The 24,022-nt window shown below is 42.0% G+C and overlaps 1 protein-coding gene across 1 annotated transcript in view; it reads left to right on the plus strand.

Moving 5' to 3' along the window:
• ABL2 (ABL proto-oncogene 2, non-receptor tyrosine kinase) overlaps positions 1-24,022 on the plus strand; it is a 45,464-nt gene continuing 21,442 nt past the window's right edge. The window contains exon 1 of the mRNA XM_071435873.1: positions 1-414. Within this exon, the coding sequence (XP_071291974.1) occupies positions 240-414 (175 nt within the window). The 5' untranslated portion in view covers positions 1-239. The remainder of the gene's footprint in view (positions 415-24,022) is intronic.

Genomic DNA, 24,022 nt, shown 5'->3' on the forward strand with positions numbered 1-24,022 from the left:
CCTCCTTTCCTCCCTCGCTCCCTCCCCTCCCTGGGCGGACCGGAGGCGGCTGTGGGAGCCGCTCTGTCCCCGCTCCGCCGGCGCTCTGTGGTTTAAGATGGCGGCGGGGGCTGCGGGGGCGAGCCCGTGAGCCCCAGCCCGGAGCTCCGCGGGAGCCGCCGGGACCGGCCTCGGGAGAACCGGGACGCGCCTGCCGGGCCGGCAGCGGCGGGAGCGGCGGGATGTGAGCGCGGCCCGCCATGGGGCAGCAGGTGGGCCGCGTCGGGGAGCCGGGCGCGGGGCTCCAGCACCAGCCGCCGCCGCAGCAGCAGCCGCGGGGTCTGCGGGGGAGCAGCGCGGCCAGGCCGGCGGGCCGCCGGCGGGAGGCGGCCGGGCGCTCCGCAGAGGGAGGATTCAATGTCTTCACCCAGCACGGTGAGCGGCCGGGGCGAGGGGGAAAGGGGCGCGATCGGCCTTCCTCCCCTCCCTCTTTTGTTGTGGTGGGTTTACTGGGGGAGGGGAGAGGCAGGCGGGGGGAGCGGGGCAGCCACGTCCCGGGGGATGCTCGCCCCGGCCGCCACGTCCCGGGGGATGCTCGCCTTCGGAGGAGCTCCCCCCCCACCCGCTGGAGTTGGGGATCGGGACTGCCCGCCAGCCCCAGCGGGAGCGAGGTGGCACCGCCGGGAATCGGGACCTGCGGGGTTCCGTGGCTGTCACCGCGGCGATTCCGAGCTCTGGTTTTGTTTACAAAGGTAAAGGTAACATGTGCCTTGTCCGACTGTTTGCCGAGGCGTTTGTGACTTGCCGTTGGAGATGTGTGCGACTGTCTCGGTCCTGACAGAGCGAACAATTTCGTTTTCACTGGGGTATTACAGCTGCCATCTGATTCTAGGTTGAAGTTTTTGCCTGTCCACTTCTATTCTTATTGCTGTAAATCGAGACCGGAAATGTTTCATGTATACGTCTCTGTAACCTCTCCTAGATGGACCCACACGCCTTCAAATCTCCTTTGTAACCATGTTTCTCTTTTTTTTTAAATATATACTTATTTGTGCATTATGTTAAGATGTTGCCAAGTTTTGGAATGTAAGATCAACTGAAACCTGTCTGCCTTGACAAGCATATTGAGAGTAGATATGTGGATGCATCTCAAATTTTAAAGACCTGAATCAGCTCTGGAGAGCTTGGCTGGCTTGGCTTTAAGTGGAGAGAGAGTTGTCAGTGTTTATAAAGCAAGGCTGCTTCTGACAATACACGTTTTCTTTTGCTCAATAGAATGAGCTCAAGCAAAAAGATTAAGGAACGTGCAACCAGCAGTCTAAAAGTAAATATCATCTTCTGTGACTGCTGACATGTAAGTATCTATCAAAACAAGAGCACTGCACTAAATCTGGTTCTTAAAAATCTCAGTGTTATCACAGCTTCTGAGTTCAGGGAGCAGTATCAGCTTTAAAACCAAAACAGCACATGCTTGCTGAGTGCCTGACCCACAGTTAAACTAAGAAGTTATTTTATTGCTACTTCACGTTTTACTCTTTGTAAAAGAGACCTGTTTTAGTACGTTAAAAGGCACTTTGGCTAAAACATTGCTGTCACAGACTGCACACTCACAGTGTTAAGGACATCTCAGAAGTTATGCACATACCCCACTTCTTTCAGTGGGGTGTGTCTAAGTTTTTAGTAGCAGGGCAAGAATGCTGTAGAGACTGCTGTGTACACTCCTGCTGATGTCAAACTGTCTCCCCATGCTTTGGTACCAGGATGACTCTTTGGTTCCTGCTCTTACAAGGCAAGGACAGAAAGGGCGTTTGGGGAAGTGCATTACAGCATATGGGGATGTGTAGTGACTTCCCAATAACACATTTGACACTGACTCAAGCACTTCTTTTTGTTATTGCTGCATGTTTTAGTGGTAATTTACTTCAGCGTCCTGAACAATTCCTTCTAGCTCCTCCCCACACCCTACTAAATTTCAAAGGTAGATGGTAGGGAGAATTATTTACATGTAGTGGCAGGGAAATGGAGAGGAAAAGCTTTCTGAAGCATGCATGCACACCAAGAAGACAAATTATGTGCCCTGCCAGCCCTTCTGCTCTGTCTTCCATAGAATGAGAAACAAGAATGAGCCTGGAAGGCCAACACACTGAATAAAACTGTTCAGTGCCACATAAAGAGAACATTGCTCTTGGATAAGAATGATGGTATCTATCAAAATAATTTCTCTACTATTTATATTGCTTTGGTTATCTGCTTCAGTGGTAAGGTAATGGATGTAGTTTTACTTAGGGTCTTTACTTAGGATTGTTTTTGTTATTTTCCTTGTAGACTGTAAAGGAAGGTGTGCCTTAAAAACAAGAAACAGCTTTTTATTCTGTTAGATTATGAAGAAGGGGTGGGACTTTTTGGCAACCCAGCTTCTGAGAGTTTCAGAGCAGGTTTCAAACTTCTCTTCCATCTTGGTGAATGCCTCAGCTATGTTAAATTGTTCCCTGATTCCATTCACATTTTACTAGGAATGAGTTAACAAGTCAGTATTAATAATCTGTAGCAAATGCTAGTAAAGTTGGGTACCTTTCTAAATACTTGTCTTGGGCAAAACCTAAAATGCATGTAGTGTTCCTAAATCTGGAGTTCACTTCCTTTGTCAGAGAAACTCCTTCCTGTGATCCTGACTCTCCTTGTCCAAGGGAATTTTTTATCATCAACTTGTGTTCTTATTTTTCATTTAATGACCTTGCTCTCCTGTTTTCCTTAGCCAACAGCAAGCCAGGTTTTCTTTAAGTGAGTCATATGCTTCTGCTGCTGAGATGCTCTGGTTGCTAGTGGTGTTACTTGATCCAGATGCCTCTATTCTAGTAATTTCCTTCTGAACTCCACCTTCCATCCTGTTTCTGGGACGTGTATTCACAGGGTATGGAAAGTGATGGCAAAAGCACAGGATTGTGGGTTAGCACTCTTGGACCAGTGGCTAAAGCAGCCAGTCCCAGGATGGGGCTGGATTATCTCCCTTCCTTGGCTTTCCTTGATGCAGCCATGGATGTGAAGAAGACAACCTGTTTATAAATCCCTACCTCGTGTTGGCAGCTTTCTTACCACATTGTGCCAGCAGCAAACCTTGCTGAGTACTCCTGCCAAAGTTCATTTTGAGGGGTTGCTTCTTCTGGATTGTTTATGAAAAGAGTGGAAATAAACAATGTTTTCAGCCTCAGACCTGTTTTGCTACAGGATTTTGAAGAGCAGTTTGACTCAAACGGATGAAGTGTAAAACCCTTTTTGCTAAGCTACTGGAAATCTGAGACAAACATTTTCACCCAGCTGACTTGAACCATAGATGTCCTTGAAAATCAAGAGATTGAGTAGAGCCAGTCTGTCCCATGATTATTTGCTGGGTTACAGTTTGTGTGGCAGAAGCTCTACAGGAGAGGCACTTGGAACAAAGAATTTGAAGATGTTTTATGGAAAGAGCAAGGGATCTGCAATGTGGCACTCCACTATTCCATCATGAGAACAGACACCTGGACTGCTGGGGCTTTCAGCTCACTGTGGTATTGAGTTCTGTGTGTGACATTGAGCAGAAAAGTCCTAAACAAGCTGATACCCTCATGTGATTCCATTAGTTATGGAGCAGAGTTCTCCAGGATGCAAGAAGATAATAATGGAATTTGCAGCCTTCTGCAATTAGCCCTTCAGAGCACCCCTTTGGGAGCATTGCTGCCATGTTGTCAGTGACTAACAGAGGCAGGCTAAGGATTGTAAGCAGGCTGGTTGCTGTTGGTGTAGTAGAAAGGACGAGTGTGAACATGAGGATTGTTCAAACAGTGCACTCCACTGGAATTCATGAGTCCCACAGCTCAAGAGGGAAGAGCTGCAGTGAGCAGTACTTACAAGCAAATTCTTACAGATCACTGCTACCAGCAAAGACAAGAAGTGCTTGCATTACAGGATGAGCTTTCCCTTCTGGAGAAGGAACAGGAGAGTGAGGAGGGAAGTCAGTTATCTCCTTATCCTTTCAGAAATTTGTTTGAGGAAAGGGGAACAAGCAACAACAGCCAACAACTTCCAAGCTGCACGGACTCTACTGAGCTGGTTTGACCTTTGAACAGTGACACTTGTAATTTTCTTTCAGAAGAGCACTGATAACAGCCTACTGTACCAAGATACTCTTTGGAATGGTGTTAGCATGCTTTTCATCTCCAAAAAGACTTGCTGAGTGTTGTAGAGCACATACTGCAGGAAAATCAGATTATTTAAATCCTGGCTGGGAAGCCTTTGCAATACCTGTTTGCAATACTGCCACAGTTGCCTTGGTGATATATTTTGGGGTAGTGGAAGGCTCTGCCACACTTGAGCTTTTGATCCAGCAGGCACAGGACATTTGTTCCCTGTTTTGTTTTCTAGAGGAGGAGTTTAGCAACCTTTTATTATGTGCATCAAGGTCAGGCTAGATAAGCCTATACTTTTAAAAATAAAATTATCATTAAAGCTCCCCTAAGGCAGTCAGAGTGCTATGACACATGATAAAAACATTCTAAAATAGGAAGAAGCATAAATAACACTGTCCCTTTGAAATTCTGAAACTGAAAAGCTGGATGCAGGAAAATGGAAAGAAGGAGAGAAAATAGGGTCAGTTTAACAACTGCACTTTGTGGGCTGCCTAAAATGTTCTTTATTCTTCATCCCAGTGAAATGCAGCAAGCTCAGGCCAGAGCTACTTGCCCACAGACTTTCCTGTCAGTAAATGCCCTGTGCAGATGGAATATAATCACTGTATTCAGTGCCTGGCTTTTTGTACTGTAAATCAGAAATCTTGTGGGACCACAATATATAAATAACTCATAACTAATTATTTGGGGAATAAAGGACAGTTCAGCTGAGTGTCTAGGGGAACATCCCTTGTAGAACATGAATTTGTAGGCGTGTTCTCTATTGCATCCTTCTCCATGATATCTAAATTATTCCTGCAGATCCATTGCATTAAATATTGATTTTTATACCTTGTGTTAAGCTGGGATTTTTGTATAATGAATTTTGCAAAAGAGAGGAGGCTACCAACTCTATGGAAGGGACAATATAATACTGACTACTGATCTAATTCTTTTCACATAGATAGTGAACACAGTCTGAACAAGGTAAGACTGAAATGAAGTTACCTCAAAAGGTTTTTTACTCAGAACCAACTTAAAAATCAAATTTCAAAGCCCAGACACATCTCTAACTTCTCAGTTCTCCCCATGTAGCAGATGGTGTGGTACAAGTTGTTCTAGCAATATTTCACAAACTTGCTATTGCTTGCAAGTGAAATGTTTTGCAAAAAAAATTTGTGGGATTTTTTTTTGGAATTAAGGACATGGCCAAGTGAACAAATCGGTGGGAAATGAACAGGGACACTACAGGCAAATTACTGCAAGTGTCTTAAACCATCCTTTTTTAATCTAGTGGCATCACCAGCTCACATAATGAGGGTGGGGAGAGTTGGACTGTCTCCTGGAGATGCTCTAGCAGGCTTGGCTTCAGGAATATTTCATGGCTGGTACTTATTACAGATTCTGGCACAGTAAGCCTGAAACCATGTTTTCTCTGGTGTTCAGGAGGAGTGACCTGCTCTGTGACCCACTTCAGCATAGATCATGTTTGTTTGTTCCTAAAGCAGGCCAGTCCTCGCCCAAGTCAAACTGTACTTGGTAGATCTTTGTTTTACAGCTAAAGCCAGAGGATCCTTAGCATGATTTATTCTAGCTCATTTCTCTTAGTTGTCACAACCTAATGTTTCCAGGATACTTACTATCCATAAACTGCCTTCTAAGTACTGCTGACAGCTGGCTAATTTACAGCCATAAGCAACTATCAAAATCCAGCTAAGACAAACGAGGAACCAGCACTTTGTACTCACTCCAGTAGGGAGGAGTGGGGAAGTTGTTAAAAGTAACACAGCTGGGTTTTGTGTGGTGGCTTGCAGAGCTCGTTTTCACCTGGTTGTGTTTCAGAAAGCCAGGGAGGGATGGATGGATGGGTGACCACAGGCCAAAGCCTCAGGTACATCCTGTTTTCAGCCTGATCTCCCAAATCCCCAATCCGTTAGCAGTGCTTTCAGCAGCCTGTAATTACACAAGGCTTGCAGTGCAAATGGCCCCAGGACTGGCTCTGCAGGTGAATCTGCAATGTAGGCATGAGTTTCCTCCTTAACAGCCTTCAGCACAGTATGGACTGGTAAAGAAATACTTCTCTCAGTTGTTTGGGCCACTGGCAGCCTCCTTCCCTCCCCACAGCAGGAAGGAAAACTTGTACTGAGGGGCAGCAGCATTGACTTGCTGGGTCTGAGGTCGTGGTTTTCTCACCTTACTGCATCATCCTTCACATTTCTCTGGCTTTGTGGTTATGAAATACTTTATTTTAAAGTATTTCTTGGTATTACCCATAGAGATTGTTCTCTCTGGAGTAAGTGACACTTACAAAACCATTGAGGCTTCCTGTTGGTAACGCTGCAAACCACAACAACAAAGCTTTTTTCTATTACCCATATCTGCTTAGGAAGTTGCCTGTGCTTTGTGGGCTCTCTATAGAGACATGAGCATCTCTCACTATGATTACTTGTCTGCAGCTGGGTGTAAATTAACTTCTTAATAGGTGGCTTTCAGTACCAGTTAATTCAGCAGAACAATTACAAAAAAAACCAGCCCTGAAATAACTTTGCCTTTTTTGAAGAGGAGACAAAGATATACAGAAGTATTTCACAAAAAAATTAAATTAGTTTTGTTTCAATCTTCTGGTGCTCTTTAGAGGTCTGTTAAACATACTTCTTTACTTCTTTTTCAAGAATTTCCCTTCCTCTTCTACCATTAACCTTATAATCTTAATCTTACTAAGAGACTTCAATTAAAAATAACTACATGTATTAATAAACTTGGAGCTTCACTTATATTAATTTGAAAGTTTTCTGTGACAATAGTGATGCAAGAATTTGGACTACAGTTATGTAAGAAAAGTAGCTCTTAAATGAAGGAACACTCATTTTTCTATAGGACAGCATGCCTCATCCTTTAATTTATAATGCTGCTGGGTTGGATCTTGGCCTCTTTCCTGGTTTATTTGATGTTTTCTTGGTTTTATTATTTATTATAAGTGAAATGGAAGTAGCTGCTTCTTGTTATAAGCTATAAATGGCAAAGGCATAGGAACCATCTCCTGCTGCTTTTGGGTCAAGTTAGCAATTGAATTATAGGATAAGAGGATGAGAACATTCTGGATTTGTGACCCTGTGCACCTCCATGTCCATTTCTCCTTTGTTTCTCTAGTGATAATCCCAACAACAAAGCATCAAGCATGTCTTGGCTATTCCTATTTGTTGTCATCTCAGCTGAGATCAGCAATGTGGCTAATTTTGAAACAGGTTTCAGGCTTGCCTCTGGTTGAAAGAAATTGTGGGAATATTGGCTAAATTATATGAATATTATACATTTTGGAGCATGTAGCATAGATCATGAAGTGCTCCTGTTTTTCAGATTGTGTTTTCAGTTGGACTAATTTGTTTTCAAAAAGTTAACTGCAGAGAGTGGTGTTCCTCAGCAAATACACACCAAAACCTACAGGAACTGCAAAGTGAAAGGACATTTCCCCATCACAAATCTGTGTACACTCCAGCATGGCCTGGGGCAGGAGCTTGTTTAAATATTATCATATCCAAGTAGATTGGTATTACCTCCTATATTAACCCTAAATATCAGAGATCTAGAAGGTGCTTACAGAGCACAGATCTGTTTTCTAGACCAAACCCCAAAATATTTGTACATTTGAATTTCATATCCCCTGGACTGTGAAGATAACCCTTCAAACCCAAGCTGGAGTGTAAATGAATATAATGAGGCCTTCCTTAGCCTGCAAGGTCAGCTCAGTTTCTCAAGCTGATTTGCAAGCCTTTGCTGCTCAGGGTTGGTTTTGCTAACCAGCAGTGTCACAGAGTTAACAGGACTGTTCAGTTTTACTGCTGCTATTCAAAAACCCGTGGGAGGCTGCACGACTGATGAGAATATCAATTTTGGGCTGCTGCTTAGGAGAGCCAAGAGCAGAAGTTGAGCTAAGGTACAGCTGTAATGGTATTTCTGAAAATTGCTTAATAATAGAAGGAAACTGGAAAGATTATTTAGATTAGCCTTAAAGGGTTTTTAAAAAAAAGAAATTTTCAAGTGTTATTTCCCACCCAGCAATCTGTCAAAACTGGCCAATTAATGAAAGTGTACTGCTGTTTAGCAGTAAAAAAAGCCTTTTTACACCAGTCTTTTAAAAATTGGTACAAACTGGGTCATCTAGGAAGGAGGAAATGCACTCTAAGAAATCTGAATAACCTTGAAGATGTTTTGAATAGTGACCTAGCTTCCTTCTTCCATTAGGTCACTGGGTGCAGCAGAACTCAAGGTTATACAGGCCTGACTGATTTGCATAAACATGGACTTAATGCTTGTGTTTAATGCAATTTTTTTGTTAAAAGACAAGTTTGAATTACAAGGCTTTTTCTATGTTCACCATTCCCTTCAGTACAAGTAAAAAAGAAACAGCATCCATTGTCTGAGAGCTGATCTGTGGTTCATTTTCTCTTGCAAATTTAGTTTTTTCATCTATAAACTGACAAATAAAAATTTCAGTCTAATAAGTGGCAGCTCTCAGGCTCAGTTCCTAGATACTAAAGTTAAAATAGGGAGTTTTTACAACTTGAACTGTGAATTGCTGAGTGTCCTTTGTGTGCTCTTTGGAATATTTTTAATAAGCAGAGTGTTGGTAAAGTTGCTCTCCCAGTGGCACCTTGATCAAGGCAGAAAGGCTGGGGTGGAGGTGGGACCTTGAACAGGTGCTCTGAAAGTGCTTTCTTTGATCATTTTGTGATGATATCATTCAATTCTGGTTTGTTTTCAAACCTGCTTTTCACTGACATGGATGGCATCAAGCAAGCCTGATGAGCTTTATCATTTGTGGCAGTAAAATATCAATTAAAAATAAAATAGTGAGAGCCACCTCTCTGCAGGCTTCCTGTGCTCTCCTCTCCTGCCTGGGAAGATGAGTAGGGTTTGGGGAGGTTTTGGCATCTCTTTCTGAGGCAGGGAGATGAGCAGAGCTTGTGTGATCAATACCACTGTGGAACCTGTGCTCTGGCCTGATTGCTCACTGAAGCACAGCAAAATAGTTTTTCACTAGTCATCAATTGTATGCTCATTATTCAGGGTTATGTTTGTTGGGTTTACATAATTTTATGTTGAAAGAAATAGAGAAAGCAGAAGTACTTCATGAGATTAAAAAGGCTTTATCTACAGAAGATCCTTAGAATAAATAGGAAAATGGTAAGGTTTTGTAGTGTTAGTGTTTCAAGTTGTATTTAACCTTTTTTTAAATTCAAGATCTTAACCCTGTGGATATAAGGTTTGCAACATAGATGTTGGGAAGAAGCTGGTTTTTCATGTTAGAAGAAACTATAATTAAAATTTTTTTTTACTAATCTAATAAATTTGAGTCTGATATGAACTACAGAAGAACAACAAGCCCATTTTTCATATTTTTTTTCTTCCAGAGGTGCTGTAGATGCCTTAGGATTGCTTTGCTTACTCAGTAGGTGCCCAAATGCTGATTGGAGTGGCTTGGCCTGCCATAGCTATCCTAGGAGAGAGAAGTCCAGTAGGTTGAACCCTTACTACATCTGCTTTGTTAGAAAATGTTTTCACTTTTAGGTCATCATAAAGAAATATATTTGAGTTTTTTAGGGGTAAAATGTACTTAAAGAAGGCACTATCCTATCAGACTAATTGTTTATGTGGTAATTCTTGCACTTAGTTAGAAATATAGATGTGCTTAAAAAAAATTGAATTAGACCACAGGGCTTATGTCTGTCAAAGCTGAGGTTGGCTGTAGTTTTGTGCAGAAATTCAAATTCTTATTTTGAATATGCCTGTATAGCTTCCATCTACTTTGTTGTCAAAGGGTTGAGCTAAATTTGGATCAGACACTTGGCATGTGTCTTTCTTTCCATCCACACACAAGCTTGCACTGTGACAGCAGCACAGGGACATTTTCTGTGTGCCATGGCAGCATTTCTGCTCAATAAAACCCCTTGCTTCTCATTTCCTGCTCGTTGGCAAAGCCTGGAACTGCTCCTAGGTGCAGCCTGACTCTGGAATAAAGCTCAGCTGGGCTCCCAGTGCCTGCTCTGCCCCAGGTGGGGACTCAGTTTCAACTCTGAAATTTTCAACTTACATGGGAAAAGGATTGATCACAGCTGCTCGTGCCAAACGCTATTTCCAGCCTGCCACGAGAGGGTGCTCCAATGCCTTCACTTATCCTTTGCTAAAAGGTTTTTTCCAGTAAGAAAAGTGGGGTGTGTTATTTAACATGACTGTGTTACAGTGCAGTGCTTTAAGTAAGTGTTGGGTTATGAAAGCAGGCAGGATCCCCACGGCAAAAGGCAGATGTGGCTGTATTAAGATGTAACAATACATGTTTATTTTGGTTTTGCCTTTAAGAGCTGGGCTGTTTCCCTTTTAGTTGTTTTTGTTTCTGTTGGGCTTTATCCTAAGTTCACTTCATCTGCCAGCAAGGGAAGTTTCCCAACTTGTTTATGTGCAAGTATGCAGACAGCTTTCGTGCATGGAAGGACATTAAATCTGATACTTTTGCTAGGTAATCTGAGCACTCAAATTAAGAATCACTTCTCATTGCTTCTGTGCACTTCTCATCTGTAAAATCACAATTATGCTTGCTTGGTTTATGGAGCTGTTTAGACTTAATTTTGGCACAAACAAACCCAGGAAAGCTGTCTGCAGGCTAAATTAAATGTTCAGTCATACACTCTTGTCTCATCCTGTAGGCTTTGGAGAAATGTGTTTGTTGTGGCTCTAGCCTGTATTTCAAAACATTTGTGGCGTGGTAATAGGTCCAAGGGAAGGGTAATGTTTGTGTTAATTGTTGGACTTGAAAAGGAATCCCAAAGCACTGCACTTTGCTCAGTGTTATCTCTCAAATATCCATAAAGAGACTGAAGCTCCAGTGAATTAAAACAGAGACAGAACTGTAGAGTAATGGCTTAGGCTGCCCAGCAGTAGGGAAATGCAAAGGGAATTGCAGTAAAGCATTCATGCACTTGGGCTGGTGTGGGAAACAGGATCTCTGCAAGGACATCCCAAACCTGGTGCTAAGGGCAGGTAATTACCAAAAAATAAAATCTGACACAGCAGTGGTGTTAGCATAGATAACACCATTGACTGCTGTGTTGTTACACTAAACTGGGATGCATTTGTGTTTGTCTATAAGTCATGTATTAATAGTAGCCAGTGAAAGGCCATGCTGAAAGAAACACATTAATGAGTCCTAAACCAGACTCCTACCAAGGAGATATGGAAACCTGTTTAAAATACAACCAGGGGAGACTTCCTCTCTGCATACTGTCATGCAAAAGCAAAGGCATGACTTCTGGCATGCTGGAGATGCCCTTTTATTCTCCCACAAACTCTCCTAACTTGCTACAAAGTTGAGATCTTGGGTGCATTTCAGGCCTTGGCATCTGGTTTGTTGCTTCCTCCCATCAATTCTTCCTCTCACAGAAAAATACTTTTCATCACACAGTTATCCCCTGAGCTGCAGGGAGGTGGGCTTGTAATTTTTGAAACCCAATTAAAGCCATTAGGCAAAGAACACCTCTGTTCACAGTTAGTAGAGAAGTAGACTCTAGTACATAGAATTTACTGTTTTCATACAGCAAAGTGAAGGCTGCGACTCCAAGGATTGCTCTTGTGCTTTTAGAAATGAGATGGTGGCCCTGTGTTGGGAACAAGTGTCATTCCATGGACAATACTGTGTGAAATGAGGATGGTTGAGGTTTAAGGGGAAACAGAATTGAATGTCCAGGAATTGATGCTGGTGACTAAGTAGGAAGAAAAATTCCCTTTCCTCAGAGCATTTAGCATTCTTACTCAGCTGGTATCTTACTTGGAGCCATATCTATTCTGAAAATGAGACAGGTGATGCACAGTGTCTTTCTCTCTGACTGTGTGCTCCTAGTTTGTTCCCAAATTCTTTGGCTTATTGACAAAGGATGTCAGCTCTAGAACCAGGAATACAGATGTGCAGGAGCTGGAGAAAATAGCTTCTCCCTATGAAGGTACCATCTCTCTCTCTCCCTCTCTGTGTATATATATATATATATATAAAATATACATATATAAAGATACTAGCATGAGTAAAAGTCTCTGCACTTAGGAAAACTATTTTCCATAGTAGCTATTTAATTTTTTTTCTGCACTGACAGGGTAGTCAGTTTATAAAAGGAAGACTGTTTTGTCACACAGATGAAGTGAGGCATGAGCACACAAGATGGTTTATGCAGCACATCTCTAGCAGGACTATGGATGCAATACCCTTTCCACAAGCCTTTTTTCCAAGTTTGACTGTAGAGGTTTTCTATTATGCTTTGCCCCATGGCAGGTTTTTTAACCTTTTTTGATGCTTGAACTCAAAGCTGTTTATTTTAATCCTACTTCATGAGTGTGAGTAAGAGTAGGAGTTTTTGTTTAGACAACATCAGGAGTTGGGACAGTAACTGTTTTCAGAGTCTTTTATGACTTTGAAAGTGTTAGTTATTAATTACACAGTATTGAAGGTTTTGTAATAAAAACTCTGAGTATTGCACTTTAGGAAGGATCACTGATCAACACCAACTTGAGTCCTGCTCTGCCATAGCTTCCAGATATTTAGGAAATTACTTGTGCTTTGCTTTAGACCTTCTTCATAGTACAAATTTATCCTACTACTCTGTAGGGCTGTCAAAAGAATAAAATACCAAAACTGCAAGACACTCGATATATCGAGTGCTACAAAAATATCCTGTATAGTATCAAGCCACAATATTAGCATGCCCTGACTGAGAATGTTGTGTAGGCTGTGAATTTAATGTGTCTGAGAATAGGCATTTACTGCTGGGTAGAGCATGGTTAGCAGCAGTGAGAGGAGTCACCCACAAAGCAGGTACAGCCCCAGCAGAAGTCTGGGATTTAACACATCCTCTTGCTCTTCCATCCTTTAATTGCTCATAAAACATTTCAGCAACAATTGTGGATCTTACTGTTTAGTTAGTTACCTGAGCAGGGGAGATGGTTACCTACTAGGAGGTTTAGAAATAAATCTTACTAGAATTCATATCCTCAATGGAAAAACATCATTGCCTCTTGTGACAAATCTAGAAAGCAATGATCCAGATTTAGAAAAACCTCACAGTTTGGGATGAAATACTCATGCTGCTGTTTCCTGACTGCCTCTTGACTAAAAGAAAATCAGTGGGTGGCAGGTGAGCCCTCTCAACTTTGTATGGTAGCCCTCATGCAACTTTAAATCTGAAAAAAATGTGCCTGCACACCTCACGGCAAGGAGGAATGCCTGGTCCTTGCTTCCAGAGACAGCTGCACAGCTAGCACATGTGTCTGCACCATGATCCCCACCCCAAAGCTCCAGACAAAACCAGGAGAGGAATCTCAACAGCTGCAGAAGGTTCAGTTTATGAATCTTAATTAGGGTTAGGAATTGGTGGAGGTGTTTCTTTTCATAATTGTCTAGTGGTGGTTGGAAGGGCTCCAAATCCCAGTTCAGGTTGTCTGGGTAATGCTGTGTCTTCACAGGGGAGGAGTTCTGAGCCTGTGTGAGTGCCACATCCCTCTAAAAATACAGAATGCTTTTATGGACCATAGGGTTTTTCTGTGCCCTACCAGGGTGCTCTTAGTTCTCCTTCCTCTTTTCCCCTGCCCAAGTTACACATGTTTTTGCACAGCCTCATTTTTCCAGTTGTGTTTTTTCTTTGAGAGGAGGGTACCACCCTTGCAGCTCTTATGACATTGGCAAAGCTCCCACAAAAACTGGTTTGAGTCCTCCACACCCAGACCTGGTTATTTTCCCTCATCAGTTTAAAGGAAAAACCTGTATTTTATGTATTTGTCTTAGATTACAGCAGCCACCTTCATGCACTAAAAACAAAGCAAAGACTGGCAGTTTGCCTGTTTTTCTATTTTACCTGTTACCATGTAGGATGCCTTCCCCTTGCTTTAGAAACAGAATCATTAGACTCCATCTATTTTGAGTAACTTAGTTTCAACCTGCTTCTACAGCATGTATGTCTTGTATGAAGTCTGTTATAAATAATCTGCCTGTAATATTCACCAGACATAATTTCTAAAAGATTGACTAGGAATTTTCAACATAAGAGGAGTAGTTTGGAGTTTTTTGAGGTTTTTTTGGTTTTTTTTTTTTGTTTTTTTTTTTTGGTTTTTTTTTTTTTTTTTTGCGTTGTGGTTGGTTGGTTGGTTAGGTTTTTTTCCCCTGTGATAGGGAGGAGTTATAAGTTGATCTAGGGAGTAGCTAATCTCAAAGTAAAGTTTTACAGGATATAGCCTACTTGTATCCTGGTCATCTGAATGACAATGTGATAAGGCTGAATGGGTGGAAACTTGTCAGAAGAGACCAATATTTGTGCCCAAAGAGTCTGGTTCTGCCAATGAATCTGTTAGTCTAGTTTTGTAGTAATTAGGAATGAAGTTCTTACCCTGGTAATCTTTCACTGCATTTTCATCAGACCCAATTCAGAAGTGGAAGTTTTACTGAGCAGGCACGTTTGATGATGTTGCTGGGAAGAGGAGACACCATCCCAGATTAGTCAGTCCTTCTGAGGGCTGATTCCACTTGCTGGATTTGCTCACAACTATTTGATGTTTGCCATTACTCAGTCTCTGGCGTCAGAGCACAAGGTGTGACCCTGTGTGTTTAAGTCACTGATCTTTCTAGAGGAAAAAAAAAATTCATAATCTTGCTCTATGCAGGTCCCTGCTGGATATTCTCCAGGCTCTCATTTTTTGTCTATCAGTCATTGATTTGGGTGCTGTTCAGAGGCTTTCCCTTTTTTGGGGCACCATTCATGATGAAAGCATGACCTTAAGGGGTGTTGGTGCCACAGCCTCTGCTGATGCATCGTGCTGGAACTTCAGCATCCTTGTTGGAGGAACTTAGTGTGCTGGGTGCTTCCAATTTACAGCTCTTGGCTCAGTTTTTCAGGGACTGATCATACAGGCTTTTAAAGAATTTAACATGGTTCTGCATGTGTGGTTTATTTTAGACTTAGAGACTTCACTCCCAAAGCAATAATAAGTCCATATTTCCTTGCCTCACTGTTTTTGACAGTTTTGGCACTTGCTCAGCTCTATTACCTATCCAGGTTACTTCTAAGCAGCAGCAGCAGCTCTGTTATATTGACTTTTAAGTGCTTCAAGTAGCTTGAAAATAGTGAGAAGACAGTTTCTGGCAGTGATGTAGATGAACAGGAAACATGTCATTAATTCTAAAGACCCTTCAAATAACTTTCAAATATTAATTAGCTCCTTATTCTTCTAAGCAAAGTCCTTCTAAACCGAAAACCCATTTTAAACCTGAAGCACCCCAGCTTTCAGTCAGGAGTTAATGGGATCTGCCTCTGATGCTCCATGGCTTGCCAAGGAGCAGCTCCTGGGCTGAGGCATGACTTGGAGTTTGCCTCAAGGGTACTTTTTCCAAAGAAATTTGCAAATTAAGTAACAGTCACAGCAGCTTGGAATTGCAAAAGAGAGCTGCCCTGAAGGGCAGGTTTAGTGGCATCTCCAGAAGCTGGCAGTGACTGACTGGCTTGTAGTGAATAAGGGGTGTCCATAAGGGTGGGGTAGAGAAGCCCTTGGCTGCTAACAGGATCTGCATGGGATGGTAAATGTTCTGATTCCTAACTACTGTACTGAGGAGAGCTGTGGTCATTTAAATAGCTTCAAAATCCAGCACTGTCATAGGTAACTGCTGTAAATAGTAGAAATGAAACTGAAAGATCTCCCAAGCTGCCAAAAGCTTTGGAGTGGCTTTAATTTCCAGTACCTGGACAAAAGACGGAAGACAGGATCCCTTTGCTCTAAGAGGCTGAGTCAGAGTGAGTACAAGTTCACCATGAGTTTTGGGAGCTTGAGTAGCTGATTTGGAGTAGGTTTGTACTTTGAGAGGCTCAAGAGAGAATGCTTTGAGAGGAGCATATGGAGGACTGCCTGTTGTCTTGGGATTTCCAACTTCAAGACAGCACCTGGCGTGCTGGTAGAGCCTAGCAGTGAGCCCTGATCCCACTTTGTGTGGCTGGGTCCTGCAGGGATACAATACAGCCCTGTGTAATCCAAGCAGTCAGCTGTCTGACAGCCAATACAGGCCAGCAACAACTGGGAATGTTTTTCTGTGGAGTGGGAGGAAGAAGGAATGAGGTGGAACTCTGTCGAATTAGAAAAAAGAAAATATCTCAATTGAGCAAGAGAAAGGGACCGACCTTGGCCTTTCAGACCAGAAGATGTGGGGATGCTGCAAGTTAGCACAGCCAGACTTTGGTCTCAATTTCAGTTTTAAATGGACATTTCATAAAACAACAATCCCAAATGAAGCAGCTCCCTGGAGCCAGCTGTATGGCACAACTGGCAAAAGTCTGGGCATGAATGTAGCAATGTCCTTCTGTCAGAGCCTTTTATTGGCTCTGTGGAAAAGCATCTTGCTATGCCCAGTAAAATCCACCCAAGCTGCTGTTGTGGATGGATGCAGTTTAGGAGCTAACCAGTGCTTTCCAGGGCAAGAGGAAACCAACTGCTGAGTGAGCCACCATGTTACACCTCCCACTGGGAATTTCCAGCCCTTTCCCTCTTCCTTCCTCCCTCAGAGTATATATAGTAAATACACTAAATTCAGCACTGGGGGAGGTGCACCCAAAGGCAGGAGCTGTAGCAGAGGCTGAGTGGCCCCAGTTAAAAGTAGCTGACAATACCATGGCCAATCCTGAGAGCATCCCAGTCATACCACCCGTCCTGGCAGCAGGGGAGATGTCTCAGACAGCTATGCTGGTATTGAGTGGGAGGAAAGCTCCTTAAATAACCACCAGTGGCTCCTGTTCCCTCAGTGTGTCAACACTAAGTTGTTGTTTTATTCTCTGAACAGGAAAAATTAGTCAAGTCATTGTGTGGCAAGCAAGTGACAGAAATGAAATAATGTTTTTTTTTGCTTTTTCTAGCTGCTGGATCTGTTTTAGCACACAGCAGATACTTTCCTTGTCATTTTGCATTTCTATTCAAAAACCTCCAAACAGTGGATGAAAACCAGAACAGAAGAGGAATAGATTTGGGTAAAATCAGGAGAGTAGCATTCTATTGGACCTTATCACTGACTGCTCCAAAAGAACACTTATCTAGGTTTTGGGTTTGGAATGTCTGCATTTTGAGGGGGTAAGGCAGCATTGGTGCATTCCCCATCATAGTTCATCTTTGCATGTGGTTAGATTACAGTTCATAATCCATTTTTGAAAAGCCTTACTCTTAATATACCTTACACTGTCTGCTGCTTCTTATTCCAGGTGAATAGCAAGTGTTGCTGTGGTGCCAAATCAATACAATAGGATTTCATTTAATTAGCATTGTCTCACAGCCTGTTACAATCCTAGATAATGCCAAACAACTATTTCCCTCTTTCATATTTGCCCAGCACCAGGAGGGGATGTTGGCAGAGGTATAGAAAAACAAACCATTAGTATTCAGGTTAGCATTGTAAATTGGCAACAGATCTCAGCTCTTTAGGGGATTTGTCTTTTGACAAATTGTTAGATAAATCTGAAATTGTAACTAGCTCCCTTGTGATGTTTGTTTGTCTGTAGACCAGATTCTGTCCTTGCTAGCCAAATTGAAGGTTAATCTAAGCATTTTCCATGCAATTTCTGCTTTTTGAAATGGCAGTCATGAACCCAGGCAAAAGATGTGGCTTAATGTGTCTGGGGAATTAAGTCACTCATTTCCACACTGTTGTACTTTGTTTGCTTTTCTTTACTGCTCTGAAAACAAATTAATAGAAAAAACATCATCTGCAGGATGGTTTTGCTCTGTTGGCATCTAGGGACAGCCAAGTTTTCCTCCTCCTGGGTTATTTCTCCCTAGAATAAATCATGCTTTCTTTAACCAGTCTTCTAGTTTCCTTTGCAAGGTAATTTTTATCTTTTTTTTTAAAGTGCTCCTCACCTTAGGATAGCAATATCTGCCATACACTACTAACCACTGCTTGGAGTATATTACTTGTTAGAAGACCTCAATTTTTTTTAGTGAATAGGGTCTAGAAATGAAGAAACTCTCAAACAGAAATAAAGTCTTTTACTCAGCTTTCTAACTTCCCTTAAATTCAACTCTTTGTTGGGTTTTTTTAATTAAAAGCAGACAAATGATGTGAAGAAGAAAGCAAATGGAAAGTGCTAAACTTGTTTGCAGGAGGTTGAAGAAGCAGAACAGGATTCAGTGTGATCATGTAGAAGGTGGGACCCAGAGGAAAATGATTCTGCCTTTGCATGTGAGGTATTAAGTTCTGAGCTGCCCCTGTAACAACAGGAATCCCTTTCTGAGCTGTAATTACACATATCATGACAACATTTATAGGCTGTCTTCAGCCTGGAGGAGAGGTGGCTGAGGTAGAATGAGATAAGGGCTTATAAAAATCATGAGTGGCAGAGAAAGTACCTATGGGTACTGTTATTTGGGATTTGCCTTGTAGAGACTGAGGCTCATCAAATGAAATGAGATGTCCTGAACAGTCAGAGCCTGTTCTTTGTTCTACAAGGTGCTGTGAGCTCTTGCTACTGTGGCAGCAGAATTTTGTTTATGTGTGAGGGCAGTTTGCAATACTTCAGACAGCAACTGGACAAAATAAGGCCTGTCAGGAAGTTGAACTGCAACAACACAAACTCTGGCTCAGAAACACCTTGAGTACAACATGTTGGAGGCTTGGAAAGTATTCTGGAATAATATGATTACCCTTTTGTCAGGCAGGATGCTGGGCTGTAAGTGACCCAGGACAGTGGTTGTTGTGTGCTTGAAGAATCCCAGTTGTCAGCTGGCTGACTTGCTTTTGACATTTTTAAGTGTTCTGCTAAAAATGAGGGGCAGGACTTGTTTTTCCTATCATAACTTCCTTTAAATGTTTGATAGTTTTGATGTTAACAGTCAAGAAGTGCTGTACTCCCTAAAAGATAATCCACATCTTTAGTAGCAGACAGATAAAATGTGTTTGCATCTTAACTGAATAAAGTTCCATCAAGTTTAATACATTGGCTAGTCTTACCTCTCTTGAATTAATTTTAAAAAATATTGTTTCTTCCATTATTCTGTCTTAAAATATCTGACCTACTTTATAATATCCATTACAAACATACTAAATTATATCAACATTTTCAACCCAGCTCCACTTAGCTTATGCACAATTTTGTCTATTCACTTGCTGTTATCTTTCTTTGTAATAAAACTTCCATTTTTATGAACTTTCACTTTCATGATTTCATTTCTACATCAGCAAGTCAAACCTTTTGTAGTTTTGAGTACTTTTAGGAGTACTGAACCTGCTCAGTCTTACAGTGACTTCTTTTCCTTCAAAGCTGTATTAATTCTTCCATAACCCAGGTAGGATTTTCCAAAGACATTATTTCAGTGAGTACATTCTTGACTTAATACTGAATTCAGATACATGGGGGTCAAACACTGCAGTTAGAGTTGGAAAAGCAAACGTGGGGACATAGTCTGAAACTACAAAGCTGTGGCAGCACTGGGCTCAGAATTCACCCTTTGGAGAGGCTGAGCTTGGAATTCTCCCTCTGGAGAGGCTGGGGCTCAGAATTCTCCCTCTGGAGAGGCTGGGGCTCGTGTTACCCTGGTCCCTGAGCAGCTGCTGGGCTGGTGCTGGTCAATGGAGCCCCTTGTCTCCTTGGTGGAGCCAGTGACAAGTGTCTGGCTTTCACCAAGGGGAAGCGGTTCCGCAGCCTGAGCTAAGTTTAGTGCCATGGATTTGTTCCTCTGACTTCACATTCCCGCTGCCCCCCTTCTCAAAGGAAATCAGCCCAGAGGGCTGAGGAGGAGCAGGACAACTAAACCTCCCTCAGCCAGGGCTCAGCTGGATGTCAGGGGCTTTCCAACTTAGGAGTTTTCCCTGGTTCTGAAGTTCACAACACGGCATGCAATTTTTGGGCAAGTATTCACGCTAAAGCTCAGCTTTTCTGGGAGGAAAGGAAACACTTGCCTGTTTTCTAAAATGTATTTCAAAGGAAGCAAGATCACAAGGGTATTTTAGTCAAATGAAGTAAATATTTCAAAAAGGAACCCCCTTCTTTGTTGAAGAGAAGAAAATGGCTATGGACGATAGTTTGAACAGCATATTGGTTGCTGACAAATGAGGTTGAGAGTTCTGTGATTTATTTTTAGCTGGAGAATTTTTTTTTTAAAACAGAAGCACTGTGTAGCCTTGGCAGTTGCTGCATATTCGGTGTGGGTGGATGGAACTGAGAGATCGCATCTGTGCTAAACAAGCATTTTGGGATTCCATTAAAAAATTAAACTCATGTACTGGAAACTGAAGCTGTACCAGCTCACCTGGGGAGCTCTGCCCTCCGAATATCCTCCACAAGGTAAGCAGTGCTGCCTGTCCAAGGCACTTGCAAAAATACTTGGGCCTCAAGATGTGGCATCAACTCAGATTTGGGCTATTAGATTGACATTTTCTTTCTCTCCTGAGATTCCAGGTCAATGAGTTAATCTCTACCCTTTCCTTCCAAGTTTTCCTTCTAACTAAAAAGGCTAAAAATAAATTTCAAAAAGGCAGCTGAGAAACAGTTTAATGTGGTCGTTGATCCAAGTGCTGAGTCTAAGGAGAGTACCTAATACTGTAAGGTATCCAATAAGATGTAATTATGTCACTGGGAAAGCAGCTTGGACATTTATATCATGTTAGCTCCAAGGTCTGATCAGTTAGTGCTTTCCAGCTGCAAAATAAACCTCTCTCCAGCTAGACTTTGTGAGTGTGGGTATTTCTGGTTTATTCAGGGATCAGCTGAACTGTGATTTCTCAAGTAGCCTTTTTGCAGAAGAGCTCTTACTTAAAGTGTTTGTGTTACACTGCGAGTAAATAAGTACCCATTTGATTTGCTTAGAAGTAGATAATATCTGGCTTTGATGTGGCCAGTAGTAGCAACTCCCCAGGAATTCTGTTGCAGTGAAGTATAATCCCCATTAAGTAACTTCTCTCTCAAGGTAGTGATTTAAAGAAGTGCTACATGACTTGCTGTAAACTGTCGTGTATTTGGCCATCCCACCTTTCCTGGAGCAGGACTGGGTGACCTAATCCTCCTCACCCTTCACACTGGAGAGGTTTACTGGAACTTGCCAGGACAGAGGAAGAATGTCAGACACACTTTTGATCTACAGTTTCCCAGTTACCTTTGAAATCTGTGTCCCTTCATAGCACTCCTTTCCCCAAATCTGACATTGTGGCAGTAGTTGCTGTCTGCTGTGGGCAGCATTGAGAGGAAGAGAGACTGGAGCTTCAGTACTCAATGGAAGGAGGTATGTGATACAGAGCATTTGCACTGGCTGCTCTCTGCTTGTTTCTAGACTCTTGCAGTAGCAAAGCTGACTGCCTCTATAGAAGCTGAGCAAATCCTTGGGAGTTAAGGGAAAAAACACTTGGATACAATATTCACAATTTTGCAAAAGGGTTACATTTGTAGTTTTTTGTTCTAAGAACCTCTTTAGATTTCATTTTAATTACATTAAAATCTCTCTTCAGGAAAGGAAAATGTTCTTTCCTTATCTGCTGTGCTGTTGGGTTTTGATTCCTCACCCAGAGACCCATTTAAAGAAGTCAGACTTGAACTGTGTCTGGTCTGGTGCTTCTGACCATTCCCAGTACCTCTGCCAAGATACATCTGTTCTACCTTCTAACATCTGTTAGGTCCAGCTCTCTTGTGCTCACATGGGTACCTCACCCTAAGGTGCTTTGTAAATGCTTCTAAACCCCTGCATCATTTTGCTGGCTGCACTTACCAGAATTGCTTTCCTGACAGAGTTCTGTGAAAATCATAGAGGTGATGAGAGCCAGACTATTTGGTTAACAGTATTGTACTGAACATGATCAATACTTCATCTACTTCAAAATTCTCTCTTAAAACAGCAGAGCTACCAAATGCTGCTGTAGATGGTTCAGTCACAGCCTATACTTTGTTCTATGAAGAAATTGATGCATCTTGGTTTCAAGGAATAAAGATTTTCAACTGAAGGCTTAGGAGTTTAAGCTTGATTTATTTCATACTGGATTCTGCAACAAAAAGCTACTTCACCAGAAATTAGCTGGGGAAGAAATAGGGAAGCACTGCATTATGTTGGTAATGGGAGAAATGTGTCACTGACATCTAAGCAAAGAAATGGGCTGAGGGACACCTCTGATTGCATTAATAACAAAGGGAGGGGATAACTAGGACCAGGGAAACAAAAGACGGGCAGTTTTTCTAAAATCTTAACACAGCTAACCCCTTGTAATGTTCAGGTAGACAAACAATGTCTTGAATTCTTCATACATTGGTGGAACTAAATCAATTGAGATCAATACCTCTCTCTCCTTTTACCAATTAGATTCAGTAACACCAAATGCCAAAACCTTGTCTTCCCTTGGATTTTTGTATTAAGCTAGCCAAGAAGCCCCTCTCCTAGGCAAAGACCTACCACTTTAACCCCTGTTTCATATCAGGACTTCCTCATGTTGCAAAATTAATCTGTTTGCAAGGGATGAAGCATATAGAGAACTCTTTCTCCATGTATTTTTCACCTGAAACCAAAGATCACTTTTATTCTATGTCAGATATATTTTGATAATTGAGGCATGACAGTGCTGCCAACTTGAAATATTTCCTTTTATATGATGTGAGCTGTTCATGATGCAATTTTGTCACTGACTCTAAAATCTCCTCCCTTTCTGTCTCTCCCAGCCTGGTACCATAAATAGAAACCTACTCCTTGCCCATCCCAAGTTCTTGGCTTGGAGCTGTATTTCTTGGCTTTCCTCAGTGGGTTGTTTACAACACTTAAACCTTGCCCCACTCTGTGGGAGGCCCAAGGACTAACTATGGGTCTGTGCTTGGCTCTAGCAAACCACATTATTAAGAGTCTGGTTGCTTGCAGGAGAGGAACACCTAGGAATGGCATTTAGGTAGTGCCTGCATTTTACCAAGGCCATATGTGAGCTGTCTGACCCCTTCAAACCAGTGTTTTGCCTGGCCACATGGATGTCAGCAGAAAGTCTAGGTGGTCCATTTAGGTAAAGGCTGCAGTCTGTTACAGGGTAAAGGAAGTTCACAGGTCTGCTTCAATACTACCACATTATTAGACAGCAGAAACTTGGCCTGTTCAGCACTGGTTGCTTTTCAGTGTGTAACTTGTCTTGAGTATTTTTGGTTAGCAGGAAGCACTAAGACTTGGCTTCAGAAACAAAGCTGCTGTAGAACTTGATACTGTTCCAATCATGTCAGCAAAATAGGAAACCCACTTGCTGCTGTGTTATCAGTTTTGTTTCCTTGTATTCATTAAGGCAGAAATCCTCCCACTAAGAAGCCAGTTAAAGATCTGAAGGTCCAGTGGTGCAATGTTTTGGATGTGATGTATGTTTTGAAGGTGCAGTGGAAAATACCAATTATACCAGCCCTTATTAGGTACTTGATGGTCTACTTTCCATGAGTTGATGACCAATGCCTGTTCTTTGGTGGTCTTAAAAGCAAGCAAATAAAATGAGTCTGTCTGTAAAACTGCATCCTACATAATTTATTGGTGTTTAGTTTAAGGACTCAAGAGTGAAAATAAAATGAGATATGTGGCATATGCAGGGATCTTGGTGGCTTTGTGCTTGAGTTGTCCCTGAATGAAGAAATACACACAAGTCTACACCCTGTGGGTTTTGTTGGATAGTATATCAGATTAAGACTGTATGCAATAACCAGTATTTACCCTATAAACCTTGTCTCTTTCCTTCCATTGACAAACCAGTCACTTTGGCCTATGGCAAACAACACCAAATCAAGTTTGGGGCTGTATTTTCATTAACACATTCTTTTCTTTGATTAAGAGACGATGAAATTCAGAGTATAGCAAGTTTTTTAGAAGCTCCCTGAACTATACATTAACAAGTAGCATAGTCAGCA

This window comes from Agelaius tricolor, unplaced genomic scaffold (assembly GCF_023055355.1).
Source record: "Agelaius tricolor isolate 1412-34295 unplaced genomic scaffold, bAgeTri1.0.p SCAF_11, whole genome shotgun sequence".
Lineage (NCBI taxonomy): Eukaryota > Metazoa > Chordata > Aves > Passeriformes > Icteridae > Agelaius > Agelaius tricolor.